The following is an 18146-nucleotide window of genomic DNA, read 5'->3' as shown; positions in this document are numbered from 1 at the left end:
TGACAGAGTGATGAGTGGTTTATCAAAGAATTCAGGGAGAGGATTTAATGTTGCTGTTGTGGATCCTAAAGAGAAGAAAGTGGTCTCCACAGCTCAGTTTGATACTTATGAAAAAGGTACGGAGTCTTAGTATGAAATATTATTCATGGTGTTATTTTCTGTGTCCAACTGAGGATCATACAAAAATTGAATACTGTGATTCATTCAAAGAAAAGGTAAAAGGTTGCATATTTTTATTTTTGATATAAGAGACATTTTATTGATGGAATGGACAAGGATTTTCATATAAATACTTTAGTTAAATATATTTAAGATGAATCTTTGATAGAATGTAGTGGCAAAATCAAAATTGTTTCTCCTTAAAAGAAATATATGGTGCATTCTATGGATTTTTCCACCACTGGAAAGCAGATTGATTGAAGCTTTTAACAAAATTAAACACTCGGAAGCATTATAAGCTTGACTATATATTAAATATCAAAATATGTAATCTTTGGCTCCATATATTACCCTATTACTAAATATATCAGTTTCATTGTAAATAAAAAACAATACCTTGACAAAATTAGAATAATGATGGATTGATACTTATCAAATGTATAATTAAAATAAGTATTTGTAGGGATACATTACATTGGACTTTTGTTGTTTAAACAGATATATTATTATTGTTTAGGCCCTGTTATTTACTTCATTAAATTTTTTGCTTGCCCATTTTATTACGATATTTTAATGATGAAAAGATGATTGAATCAACACATAAAAGATGTCAATAGGTATCTTTTCTAAGCATTTTTCAAGATGTTTGGAAACTACAGGTAGTTTTTTTTTTGGTCATTAAATATTGCTTGCAAGCTTCAAAAATCTGAATTGTCTCAATACAATAGGCTTTTAATGGATGAGAAATTAAATTGTTGACACAAAAGACCAATAATCTATTCATAGAATGTGTTTTTACCTGATTTGGTCAAACATACACATTATTTCTTCAAACCTTTCTGTGTTTTCTGTGCTTCACTGTTACAAAGTCAAGTTATCTAAAAGAGTAACCAAAGGAACCAAGGTTGTAGCGGTAATCAAAAGAATGTAATCCAGGGACAAAGACCAAACATGGAAAACAGACACACACAACAAAGAACATAAAGTAACTAAAATCATACATACAAAGTCACAAAAGTAAATGAGCAACTCGACTCCACTAAAAACTGGGAGCATGGACCAGGTGTACCGGTAGGGTAAGCGTCCTCTGCTTTTCTGGAAACATCCGCTGAGTTGCTCATAAAAAGTCAAGTCTGGGGTGGACAAACGAGGAAAGGAAAACCATGATCCATTGAATAAATCAGTTTTCATGGTGCTGATGGATACATCATAATGATCCACGAGTTCATGATGACGACCATAAAACTTCTGTAGTGATGACTTCAATCTTGTAGTAACATAACCCTGTGTCCAGAAGCCTATTTGTTAAGAGTTCTTGCGAGATACAAAAAGTCTGTTTAGTTTCGGCAAGCTCTGGCATAACGTATGAGTTGTGATATGAACACTCCGTATGCAGGAGCCAAAGGGATGTTGCCACAGATGAAAGCAAAGTTGACAATTCTGAATGAAAAGTCATCACGTTTGTCGTAAAGTTTGGTCAATAGTTTTCCTTTATCATCGATTTCTAAGTGTAGGTCAAGATATGAGGCTGACTTCACAGTGTCTGCAGTATCCTTTATCTCAAGTTCTTTTGGGTAGATGGGATGTATCAAATCCCGGAAATTAGGATTGTTTAAAGATAATATGTCATCTATATAGCGGAAACTGAGTTTGAAGGATCTAGCCAAACGATATTCTTTCTTTCTGATCATATCAGCTATGAAGTCAGCCTCATAAGAGTGAAGGAATAGGTCAGCAAGTAAAGGAGCACAATTTGTTCCCATTGGAATGCTGACTGTTTGTCTATATTGCAATATTCTTATTGATTGACAAAGTTTATTTACATGTCTGTTTGGGAAAAATCAAACAGCCTTCTTCTGTTTATTTAGTGACTCTATAGAAAGTTTAAGAATATAAAGGTCCTAATTTTAGTTGTTGCTCTATGATCTATGTATTGTGGTTAGTTTTGATATGATACACATTTTAACTATTGGACAAATATCTTTGGTTGTACCCATTAGAAGACATTTTACTAAAAGTAAACATGATTTAAGTCTTAAATTCCCTGAGCAAAGAAAAACTCATGTTAATTACCTATCAATGCTAATGTTCTCTCTTAGTGTCATTATTCAGTGATGTCTTTGAATCCTGCATGGTTTCATTTGGTTTAAGCCTCATGTTTTAAAATACATGTATACTGACATTGCTTCTGAAGACTGCAGGGATAAAAATTAGCAGTCACCCAGTAGCCCATGGCTATTAAAATTTGAGCTTTGCTACCAAACATTTGGGTAAAATTTAGTTGAACATATAGAAAATATTAAACAAAAATATGGTCTTGGCTACAAGCTTGTACTCCTAATTTTACCCCTGAAAGTGCTATTGTTTGTGTATTTCATACCTTTTTGGGGTTATTTTTTACTTCCATATTAATGATTGATAATTGTATTACCCATGATTACTTATACATCTGTCTTTGTATGACTGCTTGTATCTGACTAATATTGTATTACTATAGACAGTACAGGCATGGAAACATTTCTGGGGAATATAATGGAAGGGGAGATAATCATAGCTGTAGTTAGTGATGATGGACAGAGGAAGTAAGTTATATATAGTGTATGTACCAACAATTTGTGCATTGATTTCACCTTCTATATTGAAATTATATCCCAAACAAATTGTTACCTAACATGTTTTGCTGACAATTTTTGTCATACTTTCAGGTTTCAGGGCATATTTTTTGTAGTTATGATGTAACAAATTATTCAAACCTCGTGAACAATTTTTTTTTTCAATTGAAAAATATTAAAATTTGTTTACAGAAAACTGAATAATTCTGTAATCAGGTTTTAATCAACAGTGATTATTTTATTTTAAGTTTGAAATAAGATTTGATTTAGAATAGATATCTTTGCTAAATGCTTCCTGTAAATATTTTGAATATTTATATTGTAATTTTATTAAGCAGGTTCAATATTGCTTTCTCTTGCAATAATTTATAATACGTTAATATAGACATAAATTGGTGCAGTTTAGAAAAGCGACCTAATGTATCTTTTAGTAAATGTATGCATGTGTTGAATGGGACAACTTCTTTCTAATTAAATATTTTGAAGTATATACTCATCTAAGATGAATTTTGTATTACTTTAGGGTTAATCAGTTATGTTGTATTTTTCTGTAGATTAAACAATCGTGCACGTGAGTTGTACAACAAGCTTGGGAGTAGTATGATACAGAATCTCAAGTTCAGAGATGTTTGGTATTTTGTTGGTAGGAAAGGAATTAATGGATTCACTCAAACTGAACAGGTAAGTAACTATTAACCATGAGATCTTCATGTATCACTCAAACTGAACAGGTAAAAAACTATTAACCATGAGATCTTCATGTTTCACTCAAACTGAACAGGTAAGTAACTATTAACCATGAGATCTTCATGTTTCACTCAAACTGAACAGGTAAGTAACTATTAACCATGAGATCTTCATGTTTCACTCAAACTGAACAGGTAAGTAACTATTAACCATGGGATCTTCATGTATCACTCAAACTGAACAGGTAAAAAACTATTAACCATGAGATCTTCATGTTTCACTCAAACTGAACAGGTAAGTAACTATTAACCATGAGATCTTCATGTTTCACTCAAACTGAACAGGTAATTAACTATTCACCATGGCATCTTTATGTATCACTCAAACTGAACAGGTAAAAAACTATTAACCATGTGATCTTTATGTATCACTCAAACTGAACAGGTAAGTAACTATTCACCATGAGATCTTTCATGTATCACTCAAACTGAACAGGTAAGAAACTATTCACCATGAGATCTTTATGTATCACTCAAACTGAACAGGTAAGTAACTGTTAACCATGAGATCTTTATGTATCGATCAAACTGAACAGGTAAGAAACTATTAACCATGGGATCTTCATGTAAGGTTGAAGTTTTCTTTATCACAGTTTAAACAGAATTTACATTTAAAAGAATTAACTAAAAAATCCTTTTTAAAAACAAAGAATTAATTCTTAAAAAAGTTGCTGTGTTAAGATTTGAAAAAAGTTCTGTTTTGACATTTTTTTAAAGTTAAGGTACCCAAACATCAAGGTTAAACTAGTTTAAGGATAATTTTATTTCAATGATAATGATATAAGAAAAAGTTTTGTGTACATTACAGATAAGTTATGCAGGATATGATGGATCTTGGCCAACTGTATTAAAAGATTCTTTCTGTTTATCTTATGACTGTAAGTAGTTGTCAGCTGCTGATCCTTTTACAGATACAATAAAAGACTGGGAAGTTATTTTAACATTAAGATATTTTAGTCTATTATCACTTCTTTGTATTATGTATAAGCACAGCGGATATTTTTGTGCAGTTTAAAAGCATGATTTTTACTGCATTCATCTTTATATACAACGGCAAAAAAATGTGTGGTTCTTTATTGGTATGGCGCTGTCATCCTTTGTGTCATCGCCTGTAGCTCTTGTTTTTGTAGTATTAGGTGGTTGATCTTGATAAAATTTTATAACAAAGTTACAAACCACAAAGAGAAGGTTGGTATTGATTTTTGATATTATAGCCCCAACTATTTTTAGAATTGGTACCAGAAAGGTGCCTAAAACAAGTATTTCATAAAATTCAACCATGTAACTTCAGTAAAAGCCTAGGAATGTCTAGGATATTGTTCCATAATATTCTATACCACAATGGTCAGACTTTTGAGTCATAAGGGGTTAAAGGGGGCCACACTTCAAGATATTTACTTTTTGATTTTTGGTCTGATTTTGAAAATTTTTAATTGAATTTCAAGTTTTGTGCTATATTGTGGCCAATCCAGTTGTTGTGTCCTAAATGAATTGTTATCCCCTATGCTTAAGTGTGTCAAAAACTAAAATTGTGTCCACACTTGCCCCAACTGTTCAGGGTTTGACTACTGTGGTCATATCATGCTGCAGTCTATTTAAGGTAGATCATAGCTATTTTGTTTTTTAGCTTTATTTTAGCTTGATCCTAATTTTTTGTATAGATTTTCCTAATTTTTCTCGCAGATGGTGTTAGATGAACATACTTTTGAATTTTAAATATAAAAACATACTGGTACGTCCCTGCACTTGATTTCAAGATAATAGAGCATTAAAGTTCATAATTTTTTGCTAGATTTTATCTATATTATAAAAAGAATTTTCACTATTTTGCAAACCCTTATAAAACTGAGTCTATAGAATATCTTAACATTTTTGAAAGATTACTATTCTGACATTTTTGATATTTTAAATGGATATTTAGGAATGAATGAACTTTTTTTCTTGTCATTTAACTTGCATTACATTTCAGTAGATCATTTTCTTACTATCTCCCCCTTGAAAGTGGCTATATAAAATAAATGTTTGTATTTTATCATTATTAGTTTAATGTCAAAATTATTTTGAAATAATTCAAGGATAAAGTTTTTATATCAAACCAAACACTATTTGCCCATTGAAATTATTAATTCTGTATAAAATTGTAAGATAAACAAAATAGATGCTGTCTATAAAATATATGTTCTTCATAAAATCATTTTGGGAAAATCTGTACTGATATAGTAGTGAATTAAGACGGTGTGTTTTTTTATAAAACTGTGGGTAACAAACCAGAATATAGAGATTTACATTTGTTAAAGACTTTTTTCAGTCAAAGGACTTAACATACCACCAACCCCAAAGTTTAAGAGAAATGATGCCAGGAGAGAGTTCTGTAAGAAGTATGATGGATATGAAAATTTATGTGACTGTAAGTTTTATGAGTTATATAAGTGATAAGTCAAGTTCCTGGATGTCAGAACAAATTATAAATTCTGTACTTAACAGATACAATATGTAATTTCATTTTTATCTCACCTGGACCAAAGGGAGCTTTTGCCATCAGTTGGCGTCATTGTCCATCATTGTTGTTCAATATTTTTTTCAAAACTCTTTTCCTCTGAAACTACTGAACCAATTAGAACCAAGCTCAATAGGAGTGTTAATTAGCGTATTCTGCATAGAACTGATGCAAGGATATTTGGTCCATCAAAAACATGGCCACTGTTACTAAAATTATAACATACAGATCAGACAGAAGTTTTTTCGCATATGTCTTCAAAACCATTAGGTTTAGTGAAATTTGGACATGGGAGTAATTGTGTTTCGCATGATGAGGTCTTTTTGTGGTTTAATATTCGTGTTAATCTGTTTAGCCATGTTGGAGTAATTGCCCTTTTTAGACATCTTTTTTGCTATTTTTAATGTTGCTACTTTAAAAATTAAAAGTTTCTTCTCAGAAACTACAGGACAGAATTCAATTAAAGTGAGTGTTATGAATTTGTATCCAATAAAAACATTGCCACTTTTCAAAAAAATAGAATGTTGCTTTTCAAGTCAGGTGAGAGATTCAGGCTCTTTAGAGTCCCTAGTTTAACATCATAATTAAACTACCATTTAAGGATGAGTCTACTTATGTATACTAATCATGCAAGTAATGAAATAATTTTTTCTGTGAAAAAAAATATATGCAAAATAATCTGTTGACTGCCTGATTTTTATTTGTGTTTTGATTTCACAAATTCATATCTCTAATACTGATAACATGTTACTGTTATTAACTCTATGTTTTAGCATCAGCAATAGATGAGACATTACAACCTGTAGAGTTGCCAGATAAAAGTCAAGCTAATAATGAAATCTATAAAGTACCTATACTAATTATACCAGGTAAACATTTACTTTTGTTATTTTGTGTTCATCATCTAGCTTAATAGGTGTTCATCCTTTAATATTAAGTATTCAAATTACTCCAGCTTGATGGAAATTGTATGTTAACCCTTTATGAGCTAGTATGATATGCAGTTATAAAATGTCTTTTTCCCAGATTTTTTTCCCAAGTTACTCATGTTCCATAAGAAATTTATTCTTAAGTATGTAATAAATATGTTTTATGAGTAAAAACCGTAATCTTTAATATGTCTGTCTGTCTGTTACCATAACTATTAATGACCAGATTGAACCCATAACAAGATTGATTTTGTGTTGTGATAGGTGTTATGGGTTCCTTAATTATCTATTGATAAGATTTTTGTCTAGACTGTGATTTTCATTGTATTATTTCCTGTTCAGGATTAGTGCCTGTGTTTAACAGTATGTATAATACATGGACCTGGTGTGAGACATATATTGGGAAGGATATGTTTTCAGCTTATCTCCCAACACTTACCTTAACACAGGCGTATTACAATGCTGATTTGATTCTGTAGTTTATTCTATTTTGTTTATGTTATGCCAGAATATAGCATGAATACACCCTGTGTCAGACACATATTGGTTGATGTGATTGACTAATTATGTAATGAGCCCAGGTGGCTAAACATCAAGTTTTATCCTTATTTAGTCATGGAAGCTATTCCTAAAACAATTTACTTTAGTAGGATAGCAGGCTATTGATTTTTGAGAATTTAATGCACTGGAATATAATATGGCTAAATTATATATCAGTGGAAAGTGTATTTCAAGCTCTGTCAAAATAGAGATGTCGTACACAACGATTGTGGTCATGTCTCTAACGAAATGGGGCCAAATGTCAATCATGATTTTTAAGTAAAAATGTTGTATCATTTTTATATGGCTTACTTCCCTTTGCTGATGCAAAAAATTCCAACCTTTTTACATCAGATCAGCTCAAATTTCATCCAATACAAGAATCAATAGCTATATTTAAGAAAAACTAGCAAATAGTGCTGTCTGCAGCAGTTTTTAGTAAACATGCCAAAAACTTTCAAATTTTAGCTGCGGAAATGAAAGGCCAACCTTGACCTTTGAGGTATCAAAATATAAAAAAACTAGAAAGTGAATATTGAAAAAACACATTCTGAAATTATTTTTCAACATCTTAAATTTGCAGTAAAATATCGAATTACCTATTAAAAAAGCAGCTTTGAAAGAGTCATATTGTATGAATATTTCATATATTTGCAAAGATAATTTTATGACAAAACAAAACTGTTTTGTAGGCCTAAGTTTTATATAACCATCTTAGTTCTTGACAAAATTTGAGATAAACATGGAATTTTTCATTAACTCAAAAGCACACCACTAAACTTGTCTATAATTTCTTGTTGTCCTGGCTACAATGTAAACTTTTAGTTTGTTGAGAAACGGAAAGCATGTATTAATTTAAAAAAGATAATACCAATAATGCAATAAATGCAGTTCAAAGAAACTAGCAGAAACAACACTTCCTTATTGGCCAAAGTTGATTTTATTGCACATAATGAAACAGTGCATTATTGTATCCTAATTGTGTTTTTGACTCCATATCATCGATATTCGTCTTAAACATGCCAATGCAAGCCAAAAGAAAGAAACAAAAAGACTTTCATTGTATTGTATAGCAGTACCAGGTTTGTGAAAGGTCATGAAATGTGACAAAAACTGCACCTCCAAGACACTTTTTTCTGACTAGTTTGATTATTTGTGTCAGCAACAAGTTTGATTTTTATACCCCATGCAACAAAGTTGCGAAGGGTATAATGTTTTTGATTTGTCCGTCAGTCCATCTTCAGTTTTCTTTTCTGGACTTTTTTTTCTAAAAGCTTGCAGATGTTGGCATGATTTTTGGTATGTAAGTTCACCATGATAAGTTACATGTCAAGTGTACATTACGTTTCGCTCTGATGATTTTTATTGAAATTACGGGCCTTGAACTTAAAAAAATTAACAGAAAAAAATCATTTTCAGGACTTTTTTTCTGAACGCTTGCAGATATTGACATGATTTTTGGTATATAAGTTCACCATGATAAGTTACAGGTCAGGTTTACTTTTTGGTTTGCTGTGATGATTTTTACTGAAATTACGGGCCTTGAACTTAGCAAAATTCACAGAAAGAACCGTTTTTCTAAACACTTGCAGATTATGACATGATTTTAAGTATATAGGTTCACCATGATAAGTTACAGATCAAGTGTATGTTCTGTTCCGCTACAGTGATATATTGGATTAACTAAAACTCAAAGAAATCACAGTCTGGAGTTTGAAACTACTATTCTGAGTAATAGAATTTAGTCAGAAGATAAAGGTCTAAAGCCTAAAAACATTCTTATTTCTCTTTTTATCGGGGTCCTTCTACATGTATTTCTCTTACAAACAAATTTACTTGAGTATCCAACATGGGGACGCGTGGGGTATGTGAGCACTCTCACTAAGGTTCTTTAATTTTTTTTTGGTTGGTATAGCTTATTAGACATTGACTTGGAACACTTTTTTTAATAGTACCCATGTGACTGTCAAAAGATTAGGTGCTTAGCAGAGTTAAGCTGTCATAAATTAAAAGCTAGTAAAACTATTGAACATTCTGGCATTTAAACCCGTATCCTTCACATAGACTTGTTATGAATATACATTTTGTGACTGAATACTGGGATAGCTTTTGATTTGAAACCTGACAGATTATAAGAATATCTGGACGGAAAAGGATATTTCAATTTCTTTGCACCGGCCTCTTGGGGGTAGCATTGACAATAGCGATTTATTCAACCCCTTTGTTTACCAACCTGCCATATTTCATTTCGGAATAGTATTTCGTTTCAAATGAACTAAAACAAAGTAGGGGACTTCGTTAGTTTGGCTCTGTGTGGTCAGTTTATGTTCCCTTTGAGTTTAATGGTAAAGCAAAATGCCATTTGCTACATGAAGCATCAAGTGAAACAAGATAACAATATCAGGTCTGAAAATCATTAGTATAGTTCTTGATTGCTTTGTGAAGCGTTCATTTGCTGAGGTATTTCACAATTGGTTACTGCACAGGGGCTTACTCCCACTATCAAATATATGCAGCCCAACTAGTATAGATAACCTATATATACTAGTGGGGCTGCATATTTGATAGTCGGATCAAGCCCCTTTGGTTACTGCATGTATAAGCGGCAGAGAATTTTTGAATTGCCTTGGTTTCTTTGTTTATAGATTTTATAGTGAGATAAGATTCGGAATTATGGTATATTGTACACTTATAATTGCAAATAAAAATTTGCAGTACATTATATCACATTAGCCCTAATTTAATTATTTGGAGACCCTGTCCTTCACCGGGAACAAAAAATGAATTATAGTGAAAGGGTGTTCCACAGAGAAACGGATGAATAGAGAATCTTAAGAAAATCATTAATTTTTAGCTCACCTTGCCAAAGGCCATGTGAGCTATTGCCATCACTTGGTGTCCGTCGTCATCGTTAACAATTATACAAAACTCTTCTCCTCTGAAACTACTTGACTAATTAGAACCAAACTTGGTATGAATGTTCCTTGGGGTATCCTGCATAGAACTGAAGTGGGGACTTTTGGTTCGTCGAAAAACATGGCCACCGTTACTAAAAGTAGAACATAGTGGTCAGACATTAGTTTTTTACATGTATCTCCTAAACTGTTAGGTTTAGCTGAATTCCAACAGGATAAAAGTGTTCTGCATGATGAGATCTATCTCCGGTCAAATTTTGCTTTTAATCTATTAAGCCATGTTAGAGTTACTGCCCTTTTTCAACAATTTTTGCTATTTTTAATGTTATTTCTTTCAAAAATCTTCTCCTCTGACACTACTTGACCAATAGAAACCAAACTTGGTATGAATGTTTCTTAGGGTATCCTGCATAGAACTGATAAGGGGATTTTGATTTGTCTAAAAACATGGCCACAGTTACTAAAAATAGAACATAGGGGTCAGACAGTAGTTTTTCACATATATCTCCAAAACCGTTAGGTTTATCCAAATTCTTTCATTAGCTGAAATGATCCATATTATGCTGGACTACAAATGTCTTCAGACTCCTTGTAAGAGTTATTGCCCTTGAAAGGGGACAATGACTTTTTTTTTAATAGTTTTCAATCAATATCTTGAAATTATGATAGATTAAAAGAAACTTTCAACTGTTGAAAAGGTCTTGTAATAAGTCCCACCAAAGACTTCTTCAGTCAAAATTGTTGGACTACTTCTTGTTTAATTTATTGCTTTTGAAAGGCAAAATTCAACAAGGTGAGTAATTCAGGCTCCTGGGAGCCTCTTGTTTTCTTAGACCACCTACATAGTACCATAATGAGTCAGATATTCCAAATTAATCTAAGCTCCATAACGGACACACTATATATGAATTCATTGTTTTGTGAAAAAAAGGAAATGTTGTGGGTCAAAGTCTAAATGTTTTATCGGATCTATACAATTAATGCAATTGCAATCTTTCAGTGTGCCTTCTTATCATCCCCTTTTGTTAAGCATATGTACTTCTTTTCAAATGTTTTGGCACAGTAGTGATTTCTTATTTAGCTAAATCACTGATCCAACCCTCTCTTTTTATGTGCCTAAATGTTTTATTGACTTAAGATTTTTTTTCAACCCCCATTAAAATCATCTCTTAAATTTTCTATTCTTAGTACTAGATGTCAAAAGTTTGAAAGAATTAAAATGTATCATACTCAGATTTGGTCCGAGTGTTATAAATGTCATTTGAAAAAGATAAGCGGATATTCAAATAAGAACACAAATACAAAATTCTTTCGAAAATTTCTTGCAAACTTCACAAAAATAACAGAACAGAATAACAGTACACAACATATCATTAGCAAGACGCAGCAGCAAAAGAGTGTAATTTTGACTATGTATACTAGTTATTGACTGGCCACAATATACAGTAGATTGTACATGTAATACATGAAATTCTGCATTTATTAGGTAGCTTGTACCACCGATATTCACTTTTTTGTTTACTAATTAAAAATACTTCTTATCATTACACAAAATTGAGAGTTAATTCAGAAGGTACCTAGTTACAAAATCTATACATTTAAACCCACTGTGGTCGATAAACATGTACGAGTTTCATACAATTGATGAAAATTGACTTAAAATTAGCATAAAAATACGCTCTGCAAAAACTACCTCAATATTTTTTTTCGTGTCAATATTTACTTTAAAATTTCTGCCTCATGTAATCCATAATGCTAACTTTGAAACACTTATATCATTAACAATTTTTTTTCATGTTTTCATAATCAAAACTGACTTTTTAACAGCCTGTATTTGTGAAGGTAAACAGGGTGCCCTCACAAAAAGCAAAATTTTACAATTTGTGAACACAATATGTTTGTACGACAATTCTAATTTGAAAGTAGAATGATATTCCTAAAAAATAATAGCAAATTTAGCCATATTTTATTTCGATGCATTAAACTTTATTTTTTGAAGACTATAAACCTCTGCTATCCTACTACATGTACTACTTGTAGTTGCTTGGAAATATTTTGATAGTATAGGCCACATCAAATTAATTTGTAGATTCTCGTCTGCCTCTACTCAAAAGGGCATGCCCCAATTTTTTTTTTTATTTTTGATTTTTTTTACGGTGGTTCAAATTCCCATATTTCTTTTATGTCTGTATCTGTTTCTATAGATTCTACTTAAACACAATACTACAGACTTACAATAAAAAAAACAAGTAACATGGTGTATGTTTACAGAATGTTTTGATATTTTCAGCAGATCTCAGGATGGTTTTTGTTGGTAGTTGCATTATAAAGGGAATTTAGGAAATAAAGCCTTTGTATGGCACAAACATAACCATCAAAAATAAAATCCTCCCACTGGCTCCATTTTTGTTTTGATTGCTGGTGTATGAGAATCTACAAATTAATTTGATGTTGCCACACCTTAAATTTACTTTTTTAAGGGTCCATTTTCCACCCTGAATTTAGTTTTCAGAGATGTTAACTCTTACTGTTTTTCTGTCCATTATTTTTCATGGTATAAATCTTGGTGGCCTTTTTTTGGGAACAATTTGAAGTTTGGTAGGCAGTTTGATCGGTTGTTAGTAGCTTGGATGTGCTTCACTTCCTGTTTTTTATATTTTCTGTTCCTTATTGTTGGTATATTTTTGTCACATAAAACTCTAGTGTCTTTCACTAAATCAGTTTGAAATTTGGTATGCAGCTTCAGCTTGATTGGTTTTACATGTGTCACATAAAACATTCCATATCCATAGTGCCTCAACATTCCATATCCATAGTGCCTCAACATCCAGTATGCCATACTGTGTTTACAAAAAAATCTAGCCATCTTTGTTGGAATGATTTGAATAATAAATTGAAAATTTTTTTGGAAGGCTTTCAAACTTGTTCTGTTCTGAAGCTAAATAACTATTGATATTTAAGTGAACTCAATAGCATATCCACCCCATGTCAAATATTCCTATAGACTCAATTCTTGTATTTATTTTTAGGTAAATTATATTTCTTATCTCCTAGCCAAAAAGTTGCATTTAATATATAAAAAATATTCAAACATTTTCTGGATTTGCTGTAACACTATTGAATCAAGTTTTATTTAACTTTATACATATTTAGTCATTTAAGAATTTTTTTTGCCATTAAGCATATGGTTCAAATTTAATACAGCCATGGATATGCCTCTCTTAGCATTGTCTTTTTTCATTTTTGTCAAAAGCAGGTTTCTACTTTATCATATTTTTTAGTTACAGAACCTAATATGCCTTATGTTACCAGACAATCACTTTCTACATCTCTAATGATTCTGCTTTGTACAATGTAAGATGTTTACTGGGGGAATAAGATTAAAGTAAATGTTCATTTGTAGAGAATTATTTTCCTTCCTGATTTTTGTATGTGTACATTTATTTATAAAAAAAAACATGCATGAATGTAGGTTAAACCTTATTACTGTAGAAAAATCTCCTGATTAGATACCATTTGCTGAGTAGTTCTCTTACTAGAGAGGGACACCACAGGATTTGTATGAATCTTTTAAAAGAAGGATATTCATATATATACTTTAACAAATCTGCTTTGGAAGATAGTGTAATGTCTTTTAGTTTCAGCTTTACTCTGTTGTTCACTATGTGTTTACACTTATTGTAAACAGTCTATGTCATGAAAAAGTACAGGTTTTGGAAAATTCCAGAGTTAAACTGCTTAAAGCTGCATTAGCTGTCGTTTTAGAAAACTAGTAAAACTAGAAAACTAGAAAAACGTAATTTTTTGTTTCTGTTGAAATATACCTTAACTTAGAATTATTTCTACTAAATTGTACTTTTCCTGTATAACTTCATTTGATATCCACAAATAAAATGCATTAAATACGTGAAATAGGTGTCTGTATATTTATTGTCTTGCAAGACAAAAAATCGACCTAGATAAATTCGAATGCATGTGACTTCTGGTGACCTTAATCTGCGCATGTGCTGTAAGGGTCATTTCTATAATAACAAATCTAATTGAAAAGCCAAAGTGGTTATTCAATGGTAAGGAAGACTGATAGACTCAAGCTGTAAAAGAAAAAAAGTTTCAATATAATGCGAAACTTTGAAATTTACCTATTGTGATATACTGTGGCTCAAATATGGTTCTGTTTATTTGAAAACTAATCAAGAAGTAGATGAAATGAAATGAAAACAAGACACATGCTTACCTGTGTATCCCTTATTGTTATTTTTTTTACAAAGGTCAAAGTATTTGTAATCCAGGTGAATGTCCTGTCGGCAATCTTCGGTAGTAATGGTGAAAAATAATTAGATCAGAGCTATCGATCTTCTCTGATTGAAAAAAAAAACGTTGTTTTCACAATATTCTGTAGGTATTATTGACATTTATTGCTTCAATTGCATTACTACAAACTTATTTCATTGAATCAGCAAAATTCAGTAGAATCAAAACTGAACAAATTTGGCAGCTAATGCAGCTTTAAATAAATGCATCAATCTTGGTATGATTATTGATAGTACAGTACATTGTCTGTGATGCCCTTTTTAGTTATGAATGTTCATAGAGGAATAAGATATATTGTTTTCTAGTGGATGCCAATTAATTTTCAGTTGGATAAAGTTATTCTACCACAATGTAAGTAAATATTGTTTTGGTGACAAATTTGTTTTCTTATTAAGAAAATGTAAGCTTCTGTAATGACATGCAATGCATTTAATTATTTACTTTGTAATTTTCAGGCATTAACCACAATGCTGTAGTACGTACATTAGAGACGACACTGATGCAGCCTGGGATTGATCCACAAATGGTCCTAGTAAGTTATTGTCAGTACAATAATCTTGTCAAGATTTTTTAGTTATGATATTCAAAGTTATGCTTGTGCTGGTCTGGTTCTTGTAAGTTTGTTGCCAGATACTCTAAACTTGTAAGTTTGTTGCCAGATACTCTAAACTTGTAAGTTTATTGCCAGGTACTCTGAACTTGTAAGTTTATTACCAGGTACTCTAAACTTGTAAGTTTGTTGCCAGGTACTCTAAACTTGGTAATTTTTTAGGTTTCTGTGATCAGTTTTAAATTTGTGATCTGACCCCAAATTATATTATTAGATTCTTTAAATAAAATATTCATAAGAGTTTATTTTGTGTTACAGCTCTAACCACAAAAACAGCAAAAATAAAACTGCTGCAAAATTCACAGTTTACAGTTTCTAATTACAATTAGTATAGATTAAACAAGCAAATGAAAGAAAATTCATGGTATTCCAACATTATCTTCCTGAGCAGAAAAAAATGGACACAGATGTAACAATTTGCAAAGGCCTTAGCTAAGGGAGATTTATTGAAAAAATGAATAAGAGAAAATTTTCTGAATTATTGGGATGATATCAAAAAGTCGTACAACCAGGGATATGGGAAACTTAATACATACTTCAAGTTTAAAACAATCTTTGAATTTGAATGCTATTTCGATATTAAGAATCAAGATAAGCTTAGAACCTTAACAAATTTCAAAGAAGTAACCACTTGCTCAGAAAGAAACTGGTCGCCATTAGAGGGAAATAAACAATATGGGCAAGCAAGAGATTTTACTTTGCAGTGAAAGATTCTGTCAAAAATACACACTTAATTGAAGACAAATTACACTTTACATGTGTATTTGTCCTAGTTAAGATCAGCTTTCACCATATAATTTTTATCTTCTTTCTCCGTTTTTCTAAAATTATACCTGTCAACTAAATACAAATCAGGTATGCATTGGTTGTGTATTGTGTTATTTGTGAACTATGTTGGGTAATTGCTTAATGTTTGTGATTCTACATCCCGGCAAAGGTCCTGTGATCAGGTGATAAAGGGTCAATGCTGAATGTTTGTGATTCTATATCCTGGCAAAGGTCCTGTGATTAGGTAATAAAGGGTCAATGCTGAATGTTTGTGATTCTATATCCTGGCAAAGGTCCTGTGATTAGGTAATAAAGGGTCAGTGGTTTATGTTTGTGATTTTATTATCCCGTCAAAGGTCCTGTGATCAGATAATAAAGGGTCAATGCTGATTGTTTGTGATTCTATATCCTGGCAAAGGTCCTGTGATTAGGTAATAAAGGGTCAATGCTGAATGTTTGCGATTCTATTTGCCTGCAAAGGTCCTGTGATTAGGTAATAAAGGGTCAGTGCTGAATGTTTGTGATTCTATATCCTGGCAAAGGTCCTATGATTAGTTAATAAAAGGTCAATGCTGAATGTTATTGATTCTATATTGTGGCAAAGGTCCTGTGATTAGGTAATAAAGGGTCAATGCTTAATGTTTGTGATTCTACATCCTGGCAAAGGTCCTGTGATTAGGTGATAAAAGTATTTGTATTCTGTATAATATTTGTAATTACAGGCCAATGAGGAGGTCTTTAAATTTTTGATTGGCTGATTTCTTTGCATTGCTACCAGTATAAACAATGAAAAATTCAAATTCAGTCACAGTTTTCCATAGGAATTTTTATATTTTGTTTTTATTTTTTTTAAAGCCTCAAAGAAGAGAATAAAAACTATTACATCAAGAAATTGATTTCTGCATGAACTGACAGGGTGTAAAATGTGTAAAATTTTGCTTAAATGCCAGATTTAAATGATTACTTTACATTTATGCAGACTACCGAGGACTAGCATGACATTAGACACATACCATTTATTTGGCTACGTCATATATTTCTACCCAACACTTCAGTAGAATTCCCTGCCTTTTATTGTTCCCTTTCGGCAAATGCCGTAGGGGACTTAAGTTTGTACTCCATCTGTCCGTCAGTTCGTCAGTCTGTCTAGCTGTCTGTCAGTCCATCAGTCACACTTGGTTTTCCAGACTTTTCTTTGTAATGCCTCATCCAATTGATTTCATATTTGTTAGCTAGTCTTATCATGACAAGTTACAAATTAAATTTAAATATTATTGCGGCAAAATGGTTTATATGGAACATATGGCCCTTTGACATAGAAAATTACATAATATTTTGTTTCATCATTTTGATGCAAATTGCTGCTGTTATTCTAGAGTTATTTCCCTTTAATTCATAATAACAAAGTTTTTTTCAACTTTCCAGGTGATAGAAAGAGAATGTCTTTATGCAGCTTTCTGTAATGCAAAAATGTTATTATCTACTGTAAAATGAAGCTCAGGTTTGATTTTGATGGAATTTGCTTTTGCTGTTCAAGAGTTATTTTCTCTTGATTGTTGAAAAATAACACCATCCATTGTTAGTTCACATATATAAAAAACATCTCATTAAGGCAATGAGTTCAAAGGCCGAAAGGGGACACTGTATTGCATCAGCAATACTGTCAGAATGCTTGTTGTTTTTAGAAACAATTGTGTTTAATAATTTGTTTGTTACTGTTAAAATCATCAAATGTTGAATGTTTTATCAGATAGCCCACGATGAGAATTTCCCAGAGTATGCAGACTTATCAACACTATTTGGGTTTAATAATGTCAGTCTTAAATCTAGTACTGCTTATGAAGGTTAGTGTGAGAAAATTAAATTGGTAAAGACATTTATACTAGCCCTTGTAAAGCAATTCTATAGACCTACTGTTGGAACAACTACACACTCACATCAACTTCCACAGAGTTTAATATTCTGTAAATACATTTGTTTGCTAGATTAACAGAAAAGAAGCGTTGCATGTTGAAGAAAAATAGTAAAAGTAATCCTCTATACTGTGGAACCAAGTGTT

At 31.6% G+C, this 18146-nt stretch overlaps 1 protein-coding gene across 3 annotated transcripts in view; it reads left to right on the top strand.

Annotated features, from left to right (window-relative positions):
- The window catches only part of LOC148626873 (protein O-linked-mannose beta-1,2-N-acetylglucosaminyltransferase 1-like), a 64821-nt gene that overhangs the window by 13140 nt on the left and 33535 nt on the right, over positions 1-18146 (top strand). For 2 of the 3 annotated variants that reach the window (XM_088553266.1, XM_088553328.1), the window contains exons 12-20: positions 7-116; positions 2657-2741; positions 3326-3452; positions 4326-4395; positions 5826-5924; positions 6788-6883; positions 7286-7306; positions 15165-15241; positions 17838-17931. In XM_088553266.1, coding sequence (XP_088409392.1) covers positions 7-116; positions 2657-2741; positions 3326-3452; positions 4326-4395; positions 5826-5924; positions 6788-6883; positions 7286-7306; positions 15165-15241; positions 17838-17931 — 779 coding nt within the window. The remainder of the gene's footprint in view (positions 1-6; positions 117-2656; positions 2742-3325; positions 3453-4325; positions 4396-5825; positions 5925-6787; positions 6884-7285; positions 7307-15164; positions 15242-17837; positions 17932-18146) is intronic. The other variant, XM_088553376.1, reaches the window with a different exon arrangement.

This window comes from Perna viridis, chromosome 1 (genome assembly GCF_037379345.1).
Source record: "Perna viridis isolate PV_CMFRI_1.1 ecotype Kerala chromosome 1, ASM3737934v1, whole genome shotgun sequence".
Classification (NCBI taxonomy): Eukaryota; Metazoa; Mollusca; class Bivalvia; order Mytilida; family Mytilidae; genus Perna; species Perna viridis.
Note: the sequence above shows the minus strand (reverse complement) of the source record. Positions and strands in the feature narration are given on the sequence as shown.